Source organism: Drosophila takahashii, chromosome 3L (genome assembly GCF_030179915.1).
Source record: "Drosophila takahashii strain IR98-3 E-12201 chromosome 3L, DtakHiC1v2, whole genome shotgun sequence".
Taxonomy (NCBI): Eukaryota; Metazoa; Arthropoda; class Insecta; order Diptera; family Drosophilidae; genus Drosophila; species Drosophila takahashii.
In genome coordinates this window covers 10,527,065-10,547,354 of record NC_091680.1, presented here as the reverse complement: position 1 = coordinate 10,547,354, position 20,290 = coordinate 10,527,065, and the positions used below count along the sequence as shown (strand labels likewise).

The 20,290-nt window shown below is 41.9% G+C and overlaps 4 protein-coding genes across 7 annotated transcripts; 3 read left to right on the top strand and 1 right to left on the bottom strand.

Moving 5' to 3' along the window:
- The first annotated feature begins 61 nt into the window (after positions 1-61).
- On the top strand, positions 62-7,068 carry LOC108069933 (uncharacterized). 4 transcript variants are annotated; one of them, XM_017160201.3, is made up of 10 exons: positions 62-590; positions 2,865-2,973; positions 3,044-3,205; positions 3,660-3,835; positions 4,029-4,391; positions 4,894-5,147; positions 5,203-5,425; positions 5,663-6,148; positions 6,390-6,524; positions 6,601-7,068. In XM_017160201.3, the coding sequence occupies exons 1-10, from the start codon at positions 517-519 to the stop codon at positions 6,806-6,808; spliced, it is 2,190 nt and encodes a 729-aa protein (XP_017015690.2). In that variant the 5' UTR covers positions 62-516; the 3' UTR covers positions 6,809-7,068. The 4 variants fall into 4 exon arrangements, with proteins under 4 accessions (XP_017015690.2, XP_070070533.1, XP_070070532.1 ...); XM_070214431.1 differs by lacking the exon at positions 4,029-4,391 and having other exon boundaries at positions 63-590; XM_070214433.1 differs by lacking the exons at positions 4,029-4,391; positions 5,663-6,148 and having other exon boundaries at positions 64-590.
- Trmt112 (tRNA methyltransferase subunit 11-2) lies at positions 7,008-8,064 on the bottom strand. Its single transcript, XM_017160235.3, has 3 exons — positions 7,878-8,064; positions 7,711-7,812; positions 7,008-7,326 (listed from the first exon to the last, which is right to left on the bottom strand). Exons 1-3 carry the CDS (start codon positions 7,953-7,955, stop codon positions 7,132-7,134), a joined length of 375 nt encoding a protein of 124 aa, XP_017015724.1. The 5' UTR covers positions 7,956-8,064; the 3' UTR covers positions 7,008-7,131.
- Positions 8,065-8,138: 74 nt separating this feature from the next.
- Ilk (integrin linked kinase) lies at positions 8,139-10,860 on the top strand. Its single transcript, XM_017160211.3, has 4 exons — positions 8,139-8,382; positions 9,175-9,340; positions 9,398-9,943; positions 9,996-10,860. The coding sequence occupies exons 1-4, from the start codon at positions 8,294-8,296 to the stop codon at positions 10,539-10,541; spliced, it is 1,347 nt and encodes a 448-aa protein (XP_017015700.2). The 5' UTR covers positions 8,139-8,293; the 3' UTR covers positions 10,542-10,860.
- Positions 10,861-12,255: 1,395 nt separating this feature from the next.
- LOC108069927 (uncharacterized) lies at positions 12,256-15,453 on the top strand. The gene is made up of 2 exons (XM_017160192.3): positions 12,256-12,341; positions 14,890-15,453. The coding sequence occupies exons 1-2, from the start codon at positions 12,256-12,258 to the stop codon at positions 15,098-15,100; spliced, it is 297 nt and encodes a 98-aa protein (XP_017015681.2). The 3' UTR covers positions 15,101-15,453.
- The last annotated feature ends 4,837 nt before the right edge of the window (positions 15,454-20,290 follow it).

The window sequence follows — 20,290 nt, the reverse complement described above, 5'->3', positions numbered from 1 at the left end:
ACGACTCTCTTTTTGGGTTTCGGCGCAGCATCTGAAGCTTCAAAACTCGGCACTGATTTCCTCAGTTGACGCTCAAAGCTTGGCTCGCGAGGTTGTTTATAGCTCCTGAGTCTCCGGGAAATCCCCTCGAAAATTCTGTTCCATTTCATTCCGTTCCGGGTAGTCAAGCCACCCACTGAAGGCACGCCACATCGTGTGGTCCTTTTTCCCGGCAGTCAGTGCCTTGTAAACAAAAATAACTCTGCTGCTTGGCCTGGCGAAGGGTGGTTACAACCCCCAAATCGGAAAAGGCAACTACAAAGCTCCGCAGGATAAGTGGCAAGGGCACTCCTGGCTGCCAACTTTTTCGGGGTTGCAGACAGTCGGCAAACAAGCTGCGAATGCGACTTTAAATGTCCATAAACAATCGGGCAAAATAAAAAGAAATAATAGCAATAAACCAACAGTCGTTCGGTGAATCGAGTATCTCGTATTTCGTATCTCGCATCGGCCAGTGCAACTGTAGCGACGGTGAAAATGAGCGAATCCGGTGGATATCAGAAAATGCCGCCCGGCTGGGACTGCAAATACGATCAGACAACTGGAAATTGGTGAGTGGCGAGCTGCAGCTATTTTATATATATAAAATAGCCCCCAAGTCATAAATATTTGTGCATGCATTAACCACAATGCCGTGAGAAGCGGACTGTACTGAAAGACAGTATAGAAGTAGAATTTCATTGGTTGCCCTGGGAGGCAACTGATTAATTTGCGTGCCAACGTTGCCTTGGGAGGCTCCCTCGTTGAATGGGCAAAGGATAGTGGGTGGTGGGTGGCACGGCGACTTTAAAATGCCAAGTGGGTGGTGGGTGTCCAGTGGAAGTAAAGCAAAGGTTCATGATGGCTGCTTTTATGGTGGGGAAATTGTCCGAAGGTTTACTGAAGGTAATTGTATACGTACTTCCCGTTTCTAGGAAGAGAAGGGTCTATGCACCCAGAAAACAAAATGGACTAAAAAGGGGCCTAATTACCTAAAATTTTAGGAAATATGGCCAGAAAAACGCGCCAAGGCCATGCATTACCTAAAATGTTGTCCATGTGGACTATATTTTGTACGCAGTCTTGAATTTATTTCTGGTAATGGTTACCTAAAAAAATGGCTAGTGGACTAGATTTTTAGGTCAGAATTACCTAAATATTAGGTATTTAAAAAAAAGCTAGGATTTTTACTATTGATAGTAACATATTTGATTATTTTAATTGCTTATATTGTATTATTCGGAAAAGCAAATATTTTATCTTTCTGAAAAAACAATCACTTTATTTTGTCCTCGGTGGGAATCGATCCCGGGTCTTCTGCGCGAGAGTCCAATAGGCTAGCCTCTGGTCTACGGAACTACTTAAAGGCCCTGCGGCAAAACCAAAGCCTGCTTCAAGGGGCTCAGGCGAATTCTATTTTTAGAATAGGGCACTATTACCTTAAAAGTAGGAAAATAGTCCACGTAGGTATTGATTTTAAATATTGAAACTTTTCCATCACTAGCTTTAAGAAAAGTCTAATAAATTTTTTAACATTAAACTTAAATAACCGAATAATTTGTTTATTAATATTAGGGACCAATATTTGTATTAAGTTGTGAGTGATAATCGACTTTAAATTATTCCTAAATTTTAGGTCTTATGGACCAATTTGAAGGTTACGATGGCCTATAAAAATCTCTTTAGCTTTACCTAAAAAGTAGGAACATAGTCCACATGCTAATATTTTTAGGTAACCCATTACCTAAATCTGAAATTTTAGTCTATTTAAATTTTTTAGGTCATACGTTACCTAAAAAATAGTCCCACATTTCTCTGGGTGTGATGGGGGATACCGTGAATAGACTTTCGGTTAGACGGATAAAAAATTTAATATTTTAAATAGTTCCTTAATAATTTGGAAGTCCGGAAGTGAACTTTACTCTCTCGAAACTTAAGTTTCGACATAAAAATCTTTTGGGCTTATCAGTTCTATGAAATAGAAGATAAGTATGAAATATTTTTCGTCTGACTTTATCAAACAAGTTCTTGTTCAGTATGTTGGATACATTTTCAAAGCTCTTACACTTTATTAATTTATTTAAATAATGCTAGTTTAATATTTAAATCTATTAGCAAAGTAAACAGCTTTTCTGCCTTCTACTAGATAAACTGATTAAATTAAATGCAATGTAAGCGCCATTATATAGATGGTCATTTATAAAGCAGCATTTAAAACTCCAAAGTTCTCATGTGACAGAACCATTTCTCCATGGACTACTTAGGGCTCCTTAACCACTCCAATTGGCCTCGTTTCAGCGGCATAAATTGTGTCACTTCCGCGTCGTCGGATGCCAGCGGGGTCTTTAACTTCTCGTTAGCCTATAAAATGTAGAAAATGTATAAGGAACCCAACCCCCATTGTTTTTAGAGGGCTTGTGCAATTAAGCAACAAGCCCAACAGCGACTGTCATACGTTAATTCAAGAGGCCACTCAGCCGGAGACGAGTTTTCCCATCCACATCCCTGAATTCACCCACTCCCATTCCCAAAATCACAGTCACGATGGCCTGCCAAACGGAGATGAAAATGACGACTGTGCATCCGCCTTTTGGCAGCTACTTGGCACGTGTCTCGCTTTAGGTTTCTTCACCCTTTACCTGTTACCTTAACTTTCTTCCCCAGAGGACCATCAACATGTGGTCAGAGTTTCAATCCAATCTAAACCACCACCAAGCCGGCAACCGGCTTGAATAAGTCCACCCTTGGCCTGAATCCCGGGGAGCTTTCGATTGGCCCTGGGTGGGAGGTCATTCGACGGCCTTTGATTGCTCGCAAGCTCATCTTCCATTTGGTTACCCTTCCAGCTATTACATAAACTATCTGACCAAGGCCATGCAGCTGGAGGATCCGCGCGGACGCAGTTACAAGCAGTTGCAGAACGAGCGCTGCTCCACGGAGTCGATAGCCCTGCAGGTGAGCTTAGGAACTCCCCGATTCCCTTGGGCATTTTGCATATTATTGATTTCTATATTCAACTTTGCAGCAGTTGTCCAGTCAGCCGCAGACGTCGCACAACAGCTCACCGTACCACGTCCATCCCTCCAACAACTTGACCGCGATTCGGGCCTTCCAAGAGCGCCAGCATCCCACGCTACACAACGTCTCGACCAGTCCACTGTTATCGGCCTCCTCCAGGGGACAATTGGTAAGTTGGCTAAAGATTTAAGAAGAAAAGAAACTACAGCCATAAGTGTCAATCAAGTGACAAAAAGTTTGTAATCATACGTGGGAGTGCCCTCAAAACGAATAGATTTTTAAAGAACATCAATCAATCATCAAAACAATCGAAAAAGTTCATTACAGATTATTACAGATTATTTAGTTCCATAATTTTCAATTGGATTTCGGTTTTTACTTAAGCAAGGTACCAGATTTTATACAAAATAATATAATGGTCCTTCAGATATAATACCCTATAATAACTAACCAGGGAATCAAACCGAATTCTTATTTCGGTACCGGTTCCGGTTCTTTATTAGGAATCAGTTTATTTCGGTTATCGGTTCCGGTTTCGGTTTTATTCTCAAATCATTATTATTCCATTATTATTTTAGGAAAAATCAGCTAATTATTATATTATGTTTCCCTTTAACCGTCAGGAAATGTCTTCACCTTTACCCTTTCAACGAGCTCGCTTGGGACCGAATCTCTCCCGTCGCTCCACCATCCAGGAGACCTCGTTCACCACCCAAGCGGAAACGGATGCGGTGGTCACCAAGATCCAGAACATGTTCCCCACCGCGGGCGAGAATCACATACGCCTGCTGCTGAAGCGGTAAGAGATCGGTGGTAGATTCCCCAGCCAAGCCCAGCTTTCGTGTGCCAACTCAGCTAATCCCCACTAATCTCTGTCTTCTCACACGCCGCCTAATGCCGCTTACTGCACCCGTCTAACGACTAAAACCCACGACTAAACACTAATCCCACGCTTACTAACCCACGAAAACTAAAAAAACAAAAACCCACAGCTACTATAACAGCGAGGCGGTCGTCGTCAGTGCCCTGCAGGTGGAGAAGCACCCGGTGACCATGCCCGGTCCCTTCGTGACGCCGCCCTCGCAGAGGCACCTCTTCCACAGCAGCTCCGCCTTCTACATGACGCCACCGGCACGTCGTCCGGACGCGGTGGCTAGTCGGCGCACCTCGCGCACGGCCAGTCCCTTGCCCGGCGGACGCTTCGGTAGTCTCGCGAGCGTGCAGAGCGGTCCTGGTGGTCCCGGAGGCCACCAGGTGGTCTTGCCCTCGGGCTCGGCTGTTCCGCCGGCTCTGCACGGATCGCCCATGTGGCGCAGCTCGCCCAGGCCGCATTCCTCGCCCAAGATGAAACTGAGGTTCGCTGGGGTTGCCCTTTAGGGGAACAAAATCAGTAGAATCTCCTTTGATTTTTGTTATTTAAATTCCGTCAAGGTGTATAATTTATTTTCGGCTTTATTCGTTTGTCCGCGAGTTGTCCGCTCAATAGAAAAGCCATCTATTTGTTCCATTTGTTTTTTGGGGGAATAGCAAAAAGAGTAGAATCCCCCTTGATTTTATGTTACTTAAAATTCCTTCAAGGTGTATAATTTATTTTCGTCTTTCTTCTTTTGTCCGCGAGTTGTCCGCTGAACAGAGAAGCCATCCATTTGTTTCATTTTTGTATTTTGAAGGGAATTTTTAAAGGGATGACTAGGATTTATTTCGCATTATCAACATATCTTTCTTTACACTCATGGAAATCACAATTCATTCAGTCTCTAAATGTTGTAAGCTAAATATTATATTTATTTTTTATTTTTTCCTGGACAAATTCTAAAAAAAGAGTAGCACAATTAACATTTAACTTTCCCCGCATAGATACATGAAGAATATATTTCCCAAGGCCGATGAAGAGTTGCTCCTGGATGTCCTTGCCAATGCGGATAATAATGTGCAGTTTGCCTCGGAAAAGTTGATTTCATTGGGCTACACAAAACGCGAAATGCAGCAGCCCCACAGGCCCAACAATCGTCCACCGGAATTGAACCAGGATCAGCAGTCTGGCGGGGATCAGGGCACTGTGCACATTCCCCTGAGACCCAAGGAATATACCGAGGAGGAGAAGACCAAAAGTGAGTGGAGGTTAAAAAAGTACCATCTATTTAAACTATAAACTTTTATTTGCAGTGCAAGCTTTGCTCAAGGAGAAGTACCCGCAGATTGCCGAGCGCATTATACTGATGGCTCTGGAGTCGGTTAACTATGCCGAGGATCGGGCCACCCAGATCCTGCTGATTGTCCAGGACGAGGATGAGCAGAGGGCCCAGAAGCAGGCGCCCTCGAATCCCAAGCATCTCGAGCTGACCAAGACCACGGGAAGCGAACAGGTGGACGGTGCCACCGGAGACAGGTAAACCTTGACTTTACCCCTTACTTTTAACTCCTCGAAGAAGGAGGAAAGCCACCTGCTTAAACCCACTCTCTCTTTGGCCCGCTGCTTTATCCGTTTGTTAATCGACTGCCTATTTTCTATGTGAACTTTTGTTGCTGCCTCCGCCTCTGACTAAATCCCCGAACCAAAAAAAAAAAAACCAAAAAATCAAACACTATCCGCTTGCTTTGCGCCACTCTATCGATCATCATCCAGCCTGCCCACCGTGGTGGAGCCCAGCACCTCATCCAAACCGAAGCCACCGCACAAGCGCCACATTCTGCCATCGATCAATGTCACCACACCATCGACGTTCACCACCCAGATCATTTTGGCCCAGGCCACGCCCACACCGGAGAAGCTGGAGTCGCATCTGTCATCCATATCGAGTGCCTCCTCATCGCATTCATATGCCTCACCCGCCCAATCACCTCGCATCGAACGCAAGAGCTACGAACGCCTTACCACCAAGGGCATCCTGGCCAAGAGCGGCTATTATGGCCACGGCGATAGCAATACCAATAACTACAGCATCAGCGGCTACCTCGTGCATGGCTCCTCGAATGCTAGCTCCTACTCCTCCTACTCCGCATCAATGACGTCCTCATCGCTGGCCTCGTCGTCGGCCCAGTCCAACTCCTCATCCATCGCGAGGAGGCCAGCATTCGAAAGTCGCGCTCGCACCAAAACCGATTCACTGAAGTATGCCCGCTAAACCCGATACCGTTACCGTTTCCGTTTTATTACCGTTTCGCTAAGTAGAATCTGAACCAGAATCAGAATCAGTCGTTTGCGCATGCGTTTTTCAAGGATTTCGCATGGATTATAGCAGGGAATCCAGTTTTGAGCTAATCTTTCTATTTTTTTGGCATGCCTAAAGCAAATATAATCTTTTACTTTTATTAAATCTTATATTTAAGTAAAGATTTATGTTCCCTAACAGGCATCGTCAACATTCCTCGGGCTTTGGTAACTCCAACAATTCGGAATCGGCTGAATTCCAATCTATCATCGAACGAATGGCCATTATGGGACCCAATTCCCAGCTAAACAAGGGCGCAGATGAAAATCTTCTACTGTGAGTACATACTTAATTGGGATATAAAAGACTAACTATGCAGATCTTATTATCATATATTATTATCATATTTTAGAGCTGACTACGTCACCTGGAATGGACCCAATACCAAGCTGCTCCAAAAGCAACCCACTCAAGGACCCGATACAAATCTCTTGGCAGAACGTGGCTACAAACCGAGGGGCGGGAATTCTGAACTCTGCAAAGGTGCCCAATCTGGATTGGCCAAGGGCAGCATTTACGCTCAAGGCAGCAACAAGAGCGCCAACATCAAATGCAACTAGGCGGTAATCGAATCTCCCCCAGAGTGCCAAAGAAAGGGAGATGAATCTTAGTAACTAGCCAAGCACCACCCTCCAAAAGTTCAGACTTACATGCCATTTATATGTGTCGTAAAAAGTGTTTTTTGCTCTTCCCCCAAATCCCTCCCAAACACTCCACGAGTACGTAGATCTCAACACCCCAGAAAGAACTCACATTCCATCCAAGCTCCAATTATTTTTAGTAACTCGTAAATAAACAGACTTTAAAACTAACAAATGTACTTAATTATAATGCGTGTCTGGAGAGAGGGGACTATGGTACAAAACAGCATGAGTGGGCGGATCTAGACCTCGTCCTCGTTGAGGAGCATGTTGGGTATGCCGTCGGTGATGGGGAACACCCGTCCTGTTTCCGGGCACTCCAGCTGACCCTCGAGGACATCGATCTCGAAGAGCAGGTGGTGGAGCTTCTGCAGGAGCAGCTCATTCTCCCCAATATTCTCCGGCTGCACGGCGGGAATGTCCTCTGTGAGTTCCGCCTGAAAGGTAGGATTTTGGGAAGTAATTATAAGGTGTTTTTTGAAAGATGTTATTTTAGAACAATTGCGAAATATTGTATATTTTTTGAGAGTACTGAGAACTTTAAAACTATTTAATAATAAGGTTTAGTTCCTTAAAATTACATATTTTCCAATTTAATAAGGTTGATAGGAAACAAAAAATACACGTTTTTAATACATTTTTAAAAATTTATTTTAAAATCTCGTACCAATAATTCCTAGATTTCTTGAAAATTATTAATTGTATTAAAATGTGTCTTTCAAGGTCTCCTTGTTTTTAGAAAATATTGACAGCTTTTTAAAAAATATTACAGTATTCACTACCTATAGTAACCTTGAATACATAGAACCTTCAACACTCACCACCTGTGCAGCTCCGTAGACCGCTGACCAGTCCAATTTGGGAAGAATTCTCTCCACAAAGGTGGGATTGAACTCGCTCTCCACCACTTCCTTTTTGACTATCTGTATTGAAAAAATTATTTTCCATGAAACAATCAATAGCTAAAATTCCAGACTCCAGAACTTACCGTTAGTTTTAGGGGGAATCCCACCTTTACACCTTTAATCGCCATGGAGGTGAGGAAATTGTAGGTGCTGAGCTTCATTTTATGGCTTTTAAATACTGTATTTATACCACAAATTCGAGTAAATTAGAATGTTTTTAAAATTATATGCGGTGCACGTTGTATTCCTTCTTCTTCTTTCTAATTTTGACATTCACCAGTACCGCAACTATCGATAGGTCCATAGGCACCTATCGATGTGCTCAGGTAGTTGGCAACGCGAGCCGATGGTTTAATATCTCACATCGCTAACACTTTTTGATTAGAAATTCTCACAACTGTCGCTTTTTAACAGTTTTTAGCCGTTTATAGATGTAATTTGGGTTGGAAAACCCATAAAAACAGCGACTGAGTGCGGAATAAAGGCGTGAGGAGTGAAAATGGAGGACATATTCCACTGGTGCCGCGAGGGCAACTCGATTCAAGTGCGCCTCTGGTTGGACGAAACGGAGCACGACAACAATTTGGGGTAAAACTAAAACAAGTAACTAACTAGCTAATCGGGATCTTGCTAGTTACTCAGGGAGTGCTACTAAGAAAGTAATGCCCTTGAGCAGTAAGCTCCCTTCCCAGGAATCACCATTTAGTCATCGCCCAAATACGCCCAAGATTTCGAGGGTCTTTTGAAGTCTCAGTGACGTCATGATTTATTCTTGTGTTGTGTAAACAGACGAATCAAAAATATATATGTGCATGTGTGCATATCGCAAGCATAAAACCCGCTTCCCACACAATGAATTTCTATATAGTTCGTCAGATGTTTTTCTCCCCTATATAATCTTGTATCAGAAGGAATCGTTGTCGTTTTTTAGGAAGTATATGCAATCTCGATAAGGAACATTCTTTGTTTAGCATTTACAAAATGTTAATTAAATTTTAGATATAATATCGATTTAAGATCTATTAGGTACATTTGTGTATTCTATCTTCCATTTCTATTTTCTGGAAATAGTATTGTGCTATTCAATCATAAATAAAGATAGATCATAAGATCTATTAGGAAAAGTGATAATAAAAAAAACTGATATATTTAATATACTTGTCAAGTATACTTGAAAATAGATAAGAACTTGAATTTTTCGAAATAAATCATAGAAATAATAGATGAGGTCTATATGATCTATTGGGACAAGAAATTAATATTAAAACTGATATATTTAATGTTAGATTAAAGTTTATTATCAAATATTGATGAGAATAGATAAGCAATTTAAAGAACTTAATATTTCGATATCTAATAAAACATTTCCCTCTTTTTCAGAGACGACCATGGCTTTAGTCCGTTGCACTGGGTCGCCAAGGAGGGCCATGCCAAGCTGGTGGAGACTTTGCTGCAGCGTGGAGCGCGTGTAAATGCCACCAATATGGGCGACGACATCCCACTCCATTTGGCGGCAGCCCATGGCCATCGCGATGTGGTCCAGATGGTGAGATAACCCGCAAAGCAACCAGCTATCTTATAACTCATATCTCCCATTTTACAGTTAATAAAAGAGCGCAGCGATGTGAATGCGGTGAACGAGCATGGAAACACACCGCTGCACTACGCCTGCTTCTGGGGCTACGACATGATCTGCGAGGATCTGCTGAATGCCGGGGCCCAGGTGGGCATAGCCAACAAGGACGGGCACACGCCGATCGAAAAGGCCAAGCCCAGTCTGGCCAAGAGGCTGCAGGATCTGGTGGAGAAGAGCGGCCGGGAGGTGAAGGTGATCAGCTTCAAGGAGCAGAGCTGGCAGGGCATGAAGACGAGGTCCAGGGACGCTACTTTGTCCCGGTTCAAGGGCATCAGTATGGGCGATTTGGACCTGCACACCAAGCTCTCGGTGACGTCGTCGGGGGAGACATGGCGAGGTCGCTGGCAGAAGAACGATGTGGTGGCCAAGATCCTGGCCGTGCGCCAGTGCACGCCTCGCATATCGCGGGACTTTAACGAGGAATTTCCCAAGCTGCGCATCTTCTCGCATCCCAACATTTTGCCCATCATAGGGGCTTGCAATTCGCCGCCTAACCTGGTGACCATTAGTCAGGTGAGTTGGATTAAATACCACCTGTGATTTATTACTAATCCTTACTTTACAGTTCATGCCACGTTCATCTCTGTTCAACTTGCTGCACGGAGCCGCCGGTGTGGTGGTGGACACCAGCCAGGCGGTCAGCTTTGCCTTGGATGTGGCTCGCGGAATGGCCTTCCTGCACTCGCTGGAGCGCATCATTCCCACCTATCACCTGAACAGCCATCATGTGATGATCGACGAGGACCTGACGGCCAGGATCAACATGGGCGACGCCAAGTTCTCGTTCCAGGAGAAGGGACGCATCTACCAGCCGGCTTGGATGTCGCCGGAGGCACTGCAGCGCAAGCAGGCGGATCGGAACTGGGAGGCCTGCGACATGTGGAGCTTTGCCGTACTCATTTGGGAGCTGACGACGCGCGAGGTGCCCTTCGCCGAGTGGTCGCCCATGGAGTGCGGCATGAAGATTGCGCTGGAGGGATTGCGGGTCAAGATTCCGCCGGGCACCTCGTCGCACATGGCGAAGCTAATCGGAATCTGTATGAACGAGGATCCCGGCAAGCGGCCCAAGTTCGATATGGTGGTGCCCATTCTGGAGAAGATGCGGCGCTGAACGAAAGGAAGGAGCAAAGTCATCAGATGCCAAGCCAAAATGTGCCTTGAGAAACCTTCGTTTTGCCAACTAATTGTAATTACCCCTTTGTGTTATCTTTGTCTAACTGAGCCTAACCGAAAAAACGGCGAAGCAAGTGCAACTGCTCTGTCTAGAATTTATGTTTCTGTGTCTCACTGTCTCCCCTACTTATGATTTTCCGTCTATGTTTAGTGCGGGTGCTCGATTTTGTCGTACATTTTAAGTTCGATAACCCTTAGAATCGTATTTATACAGAAATATATTTGTTACTAATTAATTAAATGGATTGCGTACCTGAGTGGAGGCGGTACAACTTATGGGGCCGCAAATGAGAGCTTTATCCGAGCAGCAGAACAAGAGGAGAGCTTTCCGCCGAAGTGGGTGGCGATGCAGGAGCGCAGCGGGTTGGGAAATGTGAGCAAGGCGGCCCTGACCTGGTTTCCATTTCATGCACGCGATTTTGTGCAGCCCGCGTGGGCAGAGCAAACTCGGCGGTTGAGGAAGAGAGCGCGCCGGCGTGAGAAATTCGCAGCGAGAGCAGAAAAAAGTTATTGCATTTGTTTAAAGATAAGTTTTATTTATCATACTGAATGTTTACTTTTATAGATTCTAAAGAACATTAATTTTTATAGATTTTGTATTTATTTTTACACTTTTACAAGTTGTAATTGCTGTTATTTATTTTAGTTTTTTTTTATTAATTTTTTTAAAAAATCAACTTTTTTCATTGCAAACTTAAATAACTTAAATAACAATTGGATTATATAAATTTGAAATCATTTTAATTTAAAATTTTGTTTTTTAAACATTTGTTTATATATTTGTATTTTGTTGTAGTAGTTTTATCTGTCTTTTCTTGTCTTTTCTATTTGTTTGCGAGTAATTGTTAGCAAGAAAAGAAAACAGAATTTTTAAAAAATGCTTAAGGTATTTAGATTAGGATATATTTTATAAAATTGATTTAAGGATTCAAAGGAGGTATCTCTGACTTTCTCGGCTTTCTCTCTTTTGGCCCGGCTCTCACCGGCTGGCGGCTCTCTGTTTATGTTTTTGCGGCAACGCTTTATTCGGGCCAGAATGTTGTTGCTGCGGCAAGCTTGCAACGGGCCATGTGATTGTTTGCTGGCTCGCTCTTGCCTCACATCCTGTGGCAGGTCGTTTTATTTTTTTTGCTGCTGTTGCTGTTGCTGCTGCAGCTTTAAGAACTTTTTTGCTGCATTTTGTTGTCGCCGTCGTCCTGTCGCTGTCGTAGTCGTCGGCGCTTTTCGGGCCCAGAGGCTGGTCGCTCGGTCTCCGCACGGGCTAAAACGAAAAACGGAAAACTGCAGTGGCCAAAAGCCGATTTACAGTATTCCACGCCAGTTATGACGGCAGCCAGCCAAACGGCAAGAGCATTTCCGCAAGGGATTCCCTTCTACAAAAACTAAAAAAAACCCAATAAATTCGGTAGAGTGCAGTGCAACGCGGAATAAATTCAAATTAAAGGAAAACTCGAAGCTTTAAATTTAAAACGCACACACACACACACGCAAACGTTATGCAGTGAAAGTGAAAAATTTAGTGGCATCTTTTAGGCGCAGCGCATAAAGGCGAAAAACTCTCAATACTTTCACATTGAATCACTTGCAGCTGCTTAAATGTATTTTAGTGACAGCTCGGAAAAACAGCCAGCCCCTTGGAGGGCCGGCAATCCATGGAGTATTCAAACACCACGGGTTTGAATCACATCGCCGAGGAGGAGGAGGAGCAGGAGCATCCAGAGCAGAGAACCAAAACCAGGTTGGTACTGGCTTTTTGTAAATAGTGCGCACACATGCCCCATTTAATGACCACACCTGAGCTTATGGGCTTTTTTTGTTCCCATCTCTTATTTCAATTAACCATACAATTGCCCGGGATGCAAAAAAAAAAGGGAAAAAACTATATGTACAGAGGAGGAGAATGGGAACTTTTCAGCCACAGTTTGCCGCAGTTACTCCATCATTCATTTGGCTGACGAGTGAGCCACTAACCTACTTCCTTCACACACAAAAGCAGCATCTGCTGTGCTGCAGCGATGGTTATTGTTGCTGCTGCTGCCGGCATGCCACGCCCACACAATGGGAATGGGCGGTGGGAGGCCGCGGGGCAAGCCAGGGATCTCATGGAGATGACGTTGGCGTTGATGAGTAAAAATGTGAAAATTACATGGCAGGCAGATGGAAATAAACGGCGACAGTGCATAGCAAATGATGAGATTTACTCCGCAGCAGGCGGCCGCCTTTGTCCTTTAAAGCGATCGATTCAGCGGCTGAATAAATCAAAAGTTCCATTCTGCAGATTTCGTATTTTAGCACATAGAGCTATAGAAAAATATAGAATATATGTAGGCTGCTTGCCAAACTAAAATGCCACATGGTCAAATATTTCACTTGTGCTTTCGAGCGGCGCATTGAAAAGCGAAAATATTGTGACAATATAAGTAAGCAGCAGGAGCATCAGACCCAAGTGTCTTGCACTTGTGTGAAGAGCATAACAACGTGGAAATATTGTAAAGGCAAACTACACACACAGACTAGAGGGAAATGGCAACTAAATGCAATGACAGGCAACAGCATCAGCAGCCACAAAGTGGAAGAGGCAGGAAAAAAATCCTAAAAGGACATGTGGAAATGCGAAAAGCAACCGCAGGATGTGAGAAAGACGGCAGGACGACAGGGCACATGCAAAGCATCTATTGATTTTTATCCCCCTTCGGCTTGGGCTTAAGCCACAGGGCGTATGAGTAATGCAGATTGCGTATACTTGATTTATGCGGCCAGCTTGAGTTGTTGCCATCACATTCAGCTGCAAGTGCAATAAATCTCGAGGAGCGCAGCAACTTTAAGAAGCACTAAGGCAAACAAAGTCCTCTTAAATTTCAAAAACCAGGGAACGAAAATAACTGTTATTGTAAATTTTTCATACAAAAAAATCACGCACTTAGAATGGTCCTAAAAATTTTTTAAATTCACCACAATTTTTATTAGCCATTGTAGTTTACAAATCCGTAATGATTTTTATTTTTTGATTTTTATAATAAAACTCAAAAAATAACTGTTATTTTTTGATTTTTATGAATAACAGTTATTCCCTTGACATTTTTGAAAAAATGAAATAATTAAAAAAAACATGATACCCGTGCTTTTTATAACTTACTAAAAATTTGTTAAAAAAGGCAACCGCGCATATTTTATACCTATATTTTTTTTAAATTTTGTTTTCCCACAAAATCGCCATAAATCAAGTTTGAGTTTTATTTTGATCACGACGAATAACTGTTATTTGTCAACTTTTATTATAAAACTCAAAAAATAACAGTTATTCTTTGAGTTTTACTTTACAAATCAGAAAATAACTGTTAAAGTGTGATTTTTAAAATAAAACTTATAACCGTTACGTTCCCTGTCAAAAACACAAAACAAACCCAACAATCGATCAATGTGGAGGAAAAGTGGACGCTAGTTCTCAAGTCCACCCACCCACAAAACAACGCTGATGTTCAATAAATTCTGTGTGCCGGGCCTGGAACTAGGGAAAATGGCCAATTACGAGGCAAAACGAGTTAAGAATTGTGTCAGGAGAGAGAGATGGCCGATACAGAAGTTCCCCCTCCTTCCTTTATATACATCTCTTGGAATAAATGGCCATAGCCGCCTGCACTTAACATGAATGGCCATTTTTCCAATCAATTACGTACAATAGATAGGGGGTGGTGCTAAAGTGTTGGTCGAAGGGGGTCGAATGGCACCGGAAAATATAGAAAAGAGTTGAAAACGTGCAAGGCAAATAAACAAGGGATGGGATTCAAGTGCGGACCAACGACTCGAGCTAACGATAATTATTTGAATTTTTAAGCAACATTGCGGCCTTTCTTTCGCCGCAATTACCGTTGGCATTGACATTGTGGAAACTTAAGCGGGAAAATATTTCACCACCCCCTGGGTAATTGGAAAAACTTTTCTGCGGAGAAATTAGTTCGATTGCATTGTCAATTTTAAATTTTCTGAATTCTTCATTGTTTTGCTCTTTCTTTTAGGTTCAAGCCTGAAACTTGATATTTTTCGTGTTTTTGCAAAAAATAAACTGATGTAACCCCTAAAAAAATATACAATAATTTGTAAAAAAAATAAAATTTTGGGAAAATAATTAGTTAATGTTGTTAGGTGATTAAAACAGTCAGTTAGTGACTTTCATTATTGTATTTATATTTAGGCATATTTTTTAAAAATTAGTTAACACAGTAATGTGTATCTGATAGTCGACTATATGATTTATACCAATATTTTTATTATTTTATTATTTGCAGACTGTCTGTGATTGGGAACTGCTACGTCAAGATTGAATCGCCGACCGGATCGCAGCCGATAGCTTTGGGCAGCCAGCGTTGCCTCAGTACGCCCCCGACCACGCCCAGCAGTCCGCTGAGGGAAGCGCCCCAAAGTCCGTCGGACGGTCACGCCTCCTCGCTGAGCTCGCACTCAGGATCGGGATGCAGTGACATCCTGTTGGGTGAGTGAATATAAGTCCGAATCGTTATTTATAGCTGCCCACGAAACGGATCATGACCTAGGGAGTGAAAAAGAAACGCCGGCGAATGGCAACATTTTATTGAGGTTGCTGACATGCGTCGTCTCTAGTTCTCCCTATCGATACGATACTTCCCTGCTGCTCCTCCCACTCTGCGCCACTTTTGGCTTAGTTTACTCTACATGCCATCGGCACCCAGTGAAAAGTGTTGGCCAAATTTACCAGCCCGTCCTGCCACAATCTGTGCCACATTGCTGCCCTTCACTGGGGAAAACTATTTGTTTTTGTATCAATAGTTCCTTCGATTAAAAAAATGTTTTCTTTTTAAAATCAACAAATGAATTTAAAGGCCTCTAAATTCTGAAGTTTTTTTTCAATATTTTTATTCTGGTGTTTTATGTCAAAAGACAATCATTAAACTTTAACTAAAATAAATTCAAACAAAATTTAAAATTTATTTAATCGGCTTTTTATCTTAGGGTGGGAGTTAAGATTAATTTAAAATGTCCTGAAAATTGAAAGCTCACCCGATATTGTTTACCGATTTTTTCCTCAGTGTATAGGTTATTTTTCCTGCCTTAACGTTTGCATGGGCATCGCTTCTCTGCATTTTACAGTCTGTATTTTCTGGCATTCTGACACTGGCACGGCGTTCTGGGGAATGGAAATATAATAGTTGTGAGCCTGAGTTGCGAATTTCAGTTGTTTGCTGTTCCGCTTAAATTCGGCCATTGTTTGATCTTCGGCTCTGCGCAACTTTTCCTTCCATTCGCCTGCCCATCGGGTGATAATTTCTAACGCTCACTGAGGCAAAGTTTGTTTACCAGTCGAGTGCTATCAAAATCAGTCAGGCCTCAACAACAATAGCAACAAATGGTGGCGAAAGAAAAATGCGCAAAGTAAACAAGATTCAGCACTCAAGCGGCTAAAATCTAGAACCTGCACTGAGCCACTTTATTTGCATTAATTTTTAAAAATTAAATCAAAAAGTGTTCTCTTTATTAAAATTTCAGAAAATGTATAATAGTTCTATTGATATGATTTCTAATAAATTTAAAACCGAAATATCTAATTTAATTTACTATATCTTTAATTGAGGTTCTTAGAAAAGGGTTGAATGTAAAAAAAAATAATAATATGTATTTTATTTATTATCTAAATAAAAGTTCGAATTTAGTAGGATGTTTGATCTTGTATTCCTGATTTTTTTTTGATCATTTTTGTTCTGTGTAGAATCTAGAAACTGACGGCAGTGGCATAATAATAAGCAAATAAATAAAACTAAACGCATTTTGCGCCACTTTGTTGCTGCCCGCGCCTAGTTGTTGGCACTGTTGTATTTGTTGTTGTTGCCTCAGATGTTGCCCATGACGTTGCCCACAAGTCATTGAACTTATAGCGGCAACGTAGAGCCAACAATAGCAAAATAAATAAAACGCGAAAACGCGAAGAAGCCAAGGCAACCGCCCGTCCTCCCCCTTCGACCGCCCCCTTTTGGATGATAAGTGAAATGCAGTAATAATAAGAATAGTGCCCCCCCTTTTTCGCCCGCCCATCTTTAAACAACTCTCACTCACACACACACACACTCACTCAATTCGATTACACAATCTTCGCGAGGCGGCATTTTCATTTTTCTCTTCCTGGTTCGTCGTCATCGCGTGTCTCTGTATGGGTGAGCGTCTCTGAAGGAGTGTGCGCCTCGTATCTGTGTGCCAGTGGAGATCAGGTTTTATCGCCCGACGCAATCGGACATATAGTATGGGTATAGTATGGTATAGCCTGGGTGGATCGGTGGATCGGTGGGGGCGGCGGAGTTATCGCTTCGATTGGTCGTCGTACTTCGGCTTTTCGCTTTCGTGGAGGATCGTGGATATATAGCTCCGCCGATCGCCCAGTTGCCGTTTTCTTGTTATTTACAGTTTCTGGTTGCTTTCGCTGCCCGTTGGAAAAATAGCAAACTAGCATGCAGTTGACGTCGCCGCTGCCGCTGATCATTGACTTTCGTTGGTTCCCTTTTGGGCCAGGCATTCGTCAGGGAAATTGTGCAATGCGTTGGGGAAAATGCGGAAAATTACCATATAGGTATAACCAAAAATAGGGATTTTGGGTGATTTCGGAAATATAAGATCTATATATTTATAGCTTACTTCTAAAAGGGTTTAAGACATGTTAATTTGACTAGTTTTAAAAATACCTTACCTAAAGATTTTTGTAGTTCGCTTTTCCTTAAAAATTATATTTTTAAATCTAAAGTACTTTCGATAATAAAAACATGAAACTAATTAACAAAAAAGTTTACATCACAGATTTTCCTAAACGCTTACGTAATTTTAATTATTTTTTGACGTAGTTTTAATATAACATTGTTTTTAGCTGAAAGACCATAAAAATTACAGCAGCAACATGACAAATTTCTGACTTACAATATACATATTTCTATTGATCTTCAAAAATAGTTTTTGGAAAGTATACTTGTGCCAAATACTAAAGTTTACCACTTTCTTTTGGGCCAAAAAAGACGCGAAAAGCGCAGCAGCAACATGCAACATTTAAACTTCCGCATTGCAGAATTTTCTGTCCCACTCGGAGAGCCAACGGCCGCTATCCCTTTCTCTTTCTCGCCCGCTCAGCTGAGGGTTCTTTGACCCCCCTTTAAGGCGCCCCCACTTCTGCTCTCTCTCTCTCGCTCCCACTCACACATACACACAATAAACCTCCTATATTCTATTGCCTTCTCCCTCGAGGATAGTACAAACTAAATAACGGTTCGCTCCTCTCCCCATCTTTCTCTCTCGCTCGCTTCACAAGTGTGTGTGAAATTGATCTTGAGTGGAGTGTTGTTGCACTTGGAATTGTTCGAAGTCGACGCCGGCAGCGACGTCGGCAGAGGCAGCAGCAGCGCCAATAGAAATTGAAAATAGAAACCAGGAAAAGAGTTTGCAAATGGAAAAGTGCAGCAACAACACGAACGCAGCGAGAGTGGAAATGCATGTTGCTGTTGTTGCTTCTAATGCTGTTGTTCCAGCTGCTGCTGTTGCTGTTGCAGCTAGTGTTGCTGCGGGAGCAGTTTCTAATGTTGTTGCTGTTGTTTCCCTACACCAAGAAAAAAAAACGGTCTCAACGTTCTTGATTGCAGTATTTCCGTGCTCAAAAGTGAGCCAAGAACGGTTTTACTAAGATTTGAGACTACTTTTTTGAAAATAAGTATTCTCGATTTCAGTAAAGTCATCTTGGTTTCAAGAAGAAAAATTCTTGGATTAAAGCATGGGCGTTCTCGGTTCCAAGAATAGCCGTTCATGGTTCCAAGTGTAGTTCTCGGTTTTAATAATGTCTCTCTAACCAAGAAGATTGATTGATTTCAAGAAGAAAAATTCTTAGATTTAAGCATAAGCTTCTTGATTTCAACAATAGGCGTTCCCGTTTTCAAGATTAGACACTCTTGACTTTAGTAATATATCCTCTACCGAGACGAAACTTTCCTCGATTTCAAGAACGATTCTTCTTGATTTCATTATTAAGTGTGCTTGATTTCAGAAAAATTAAAAATTTTTATATTTACTTTTTTTTATATTTTATTAATTTTTTATTTATTTTTAAAGATATATCATTTTTTTCATCTCTGAGAGAAGTTGAGAACGATTTCAAGAATGCTTGAATGCAAGATACTGAAATCAAGAAGATTCGTTCTCAAGTTTTCTCAGTGTAGTTGTTGCTGCTGTTACTTCCCTGGTTGTTGCTGTTGTCGCTGCTGATGTTGCTGCTGCTATCGATGTGACTGTTGTTCTTGTGGTTCTTGCTGTTGCCGAGTGTGTTGCTGCTGTTATTTTCCCGATTGTTGCTGTTGCAGCTCGTGTTGCTGGTGGAGATTAGAAAGATAGGAGCTCCAGTGCTCGCAGCACATTGACTCTCTCTCTCCGCTTTCCCGCTTTTCCCGCCACGATCTCCTCTCCTCCAGAGACTCCCATTCCCATTCCAATTCCGCCTCGTGCTGCGGCGGCGGCGCTTCGCAGTTTTCCCACTCCATTGGGCCACACAGCCGCATTGCATTCTATTTTCCTGCTCTTTCCACACTCACACACTCGCACACTCGCTCACAGGGACACGTTCTTGTTCTTCTGCGTCGCTGCCGTCGTCGTCTTGGACTTTTGTGTGTTGTCGTAGGTTCTGCGGTTCTGCAGTTCTGCAGTTTGGCTTGGATTTTCCCTGGCGCATTTGGAGCGCTGCGAAGTTGGCGCTTGGATCTCGACGAGGCGAGAGTTTCGTACGCGCGATCACCATTTCTCCCGAAAAAATATCGAGTCGCGAGTGCCGCCCCAAAACGAACGAACTAATATCATATCATATTTGGAATACGCTTGAACTTGGAAACGAAGGACTGCGAAAACAACACGGAAGTGAATTGAAAATTTATGCAATATAAGCTATTATGAATGCTAAGTGCAAGTGACAAATAAAAATGCGGGGGGGGATTAGAGAAGAGAAAAGCACGATGATAGTGATAATTTAATTGAGCCATTTATGAGAAATGGTGCACACAAATTAGGGAGGGCAATTTGTCAATATATAATTATGTGGTCATGCATTATAAAGATATGAAGTTATAAATGGGGTACACTCAGAAAATGAATCGCCCTGAATTTTAGAAAATCGCCTATGGATTTGCTTCACTGGCGATTTTTTTCTTTAAAATAAAAAAATTTTCTATTGGTAAAGAAAATTTTCTTCCAATTAATCAAAATTCATTAAATTCAAGAAATATTCCAGAAATATAGAAAAAAATCGCCAGTAAAGCAAATCCATAGGCGATTTTCTAAAATTTTTTTTTGAGTGTAGCTTTTTAAGATTTTTACTTAGCGAGTTTTTTTTTTAATTTTTTAAGCATAAGTTTAAAATAATTAATTTCTTTTGAGACTATCTTTAAAGTTAATAAAACTTTTAAAATTTTTCTTTTAATAAAACTTTTGCAATTTTTTTTGTACATTTAAAGTTTTAATAGAATTTTTCATCGAGAACATTTTGGATAGAAATATAGTAAACCAAATATCATGAATATGAGCCTAAAAGCTGAAGCCTAAGTTCTCTTTTTCATTAAACCGCAGCTAATAAAAAGTTGAGTATACAAATATCCCAAAGACTTTGAAACCTATTCAAAAAACCCCTCTCCGAATTCCCCTATA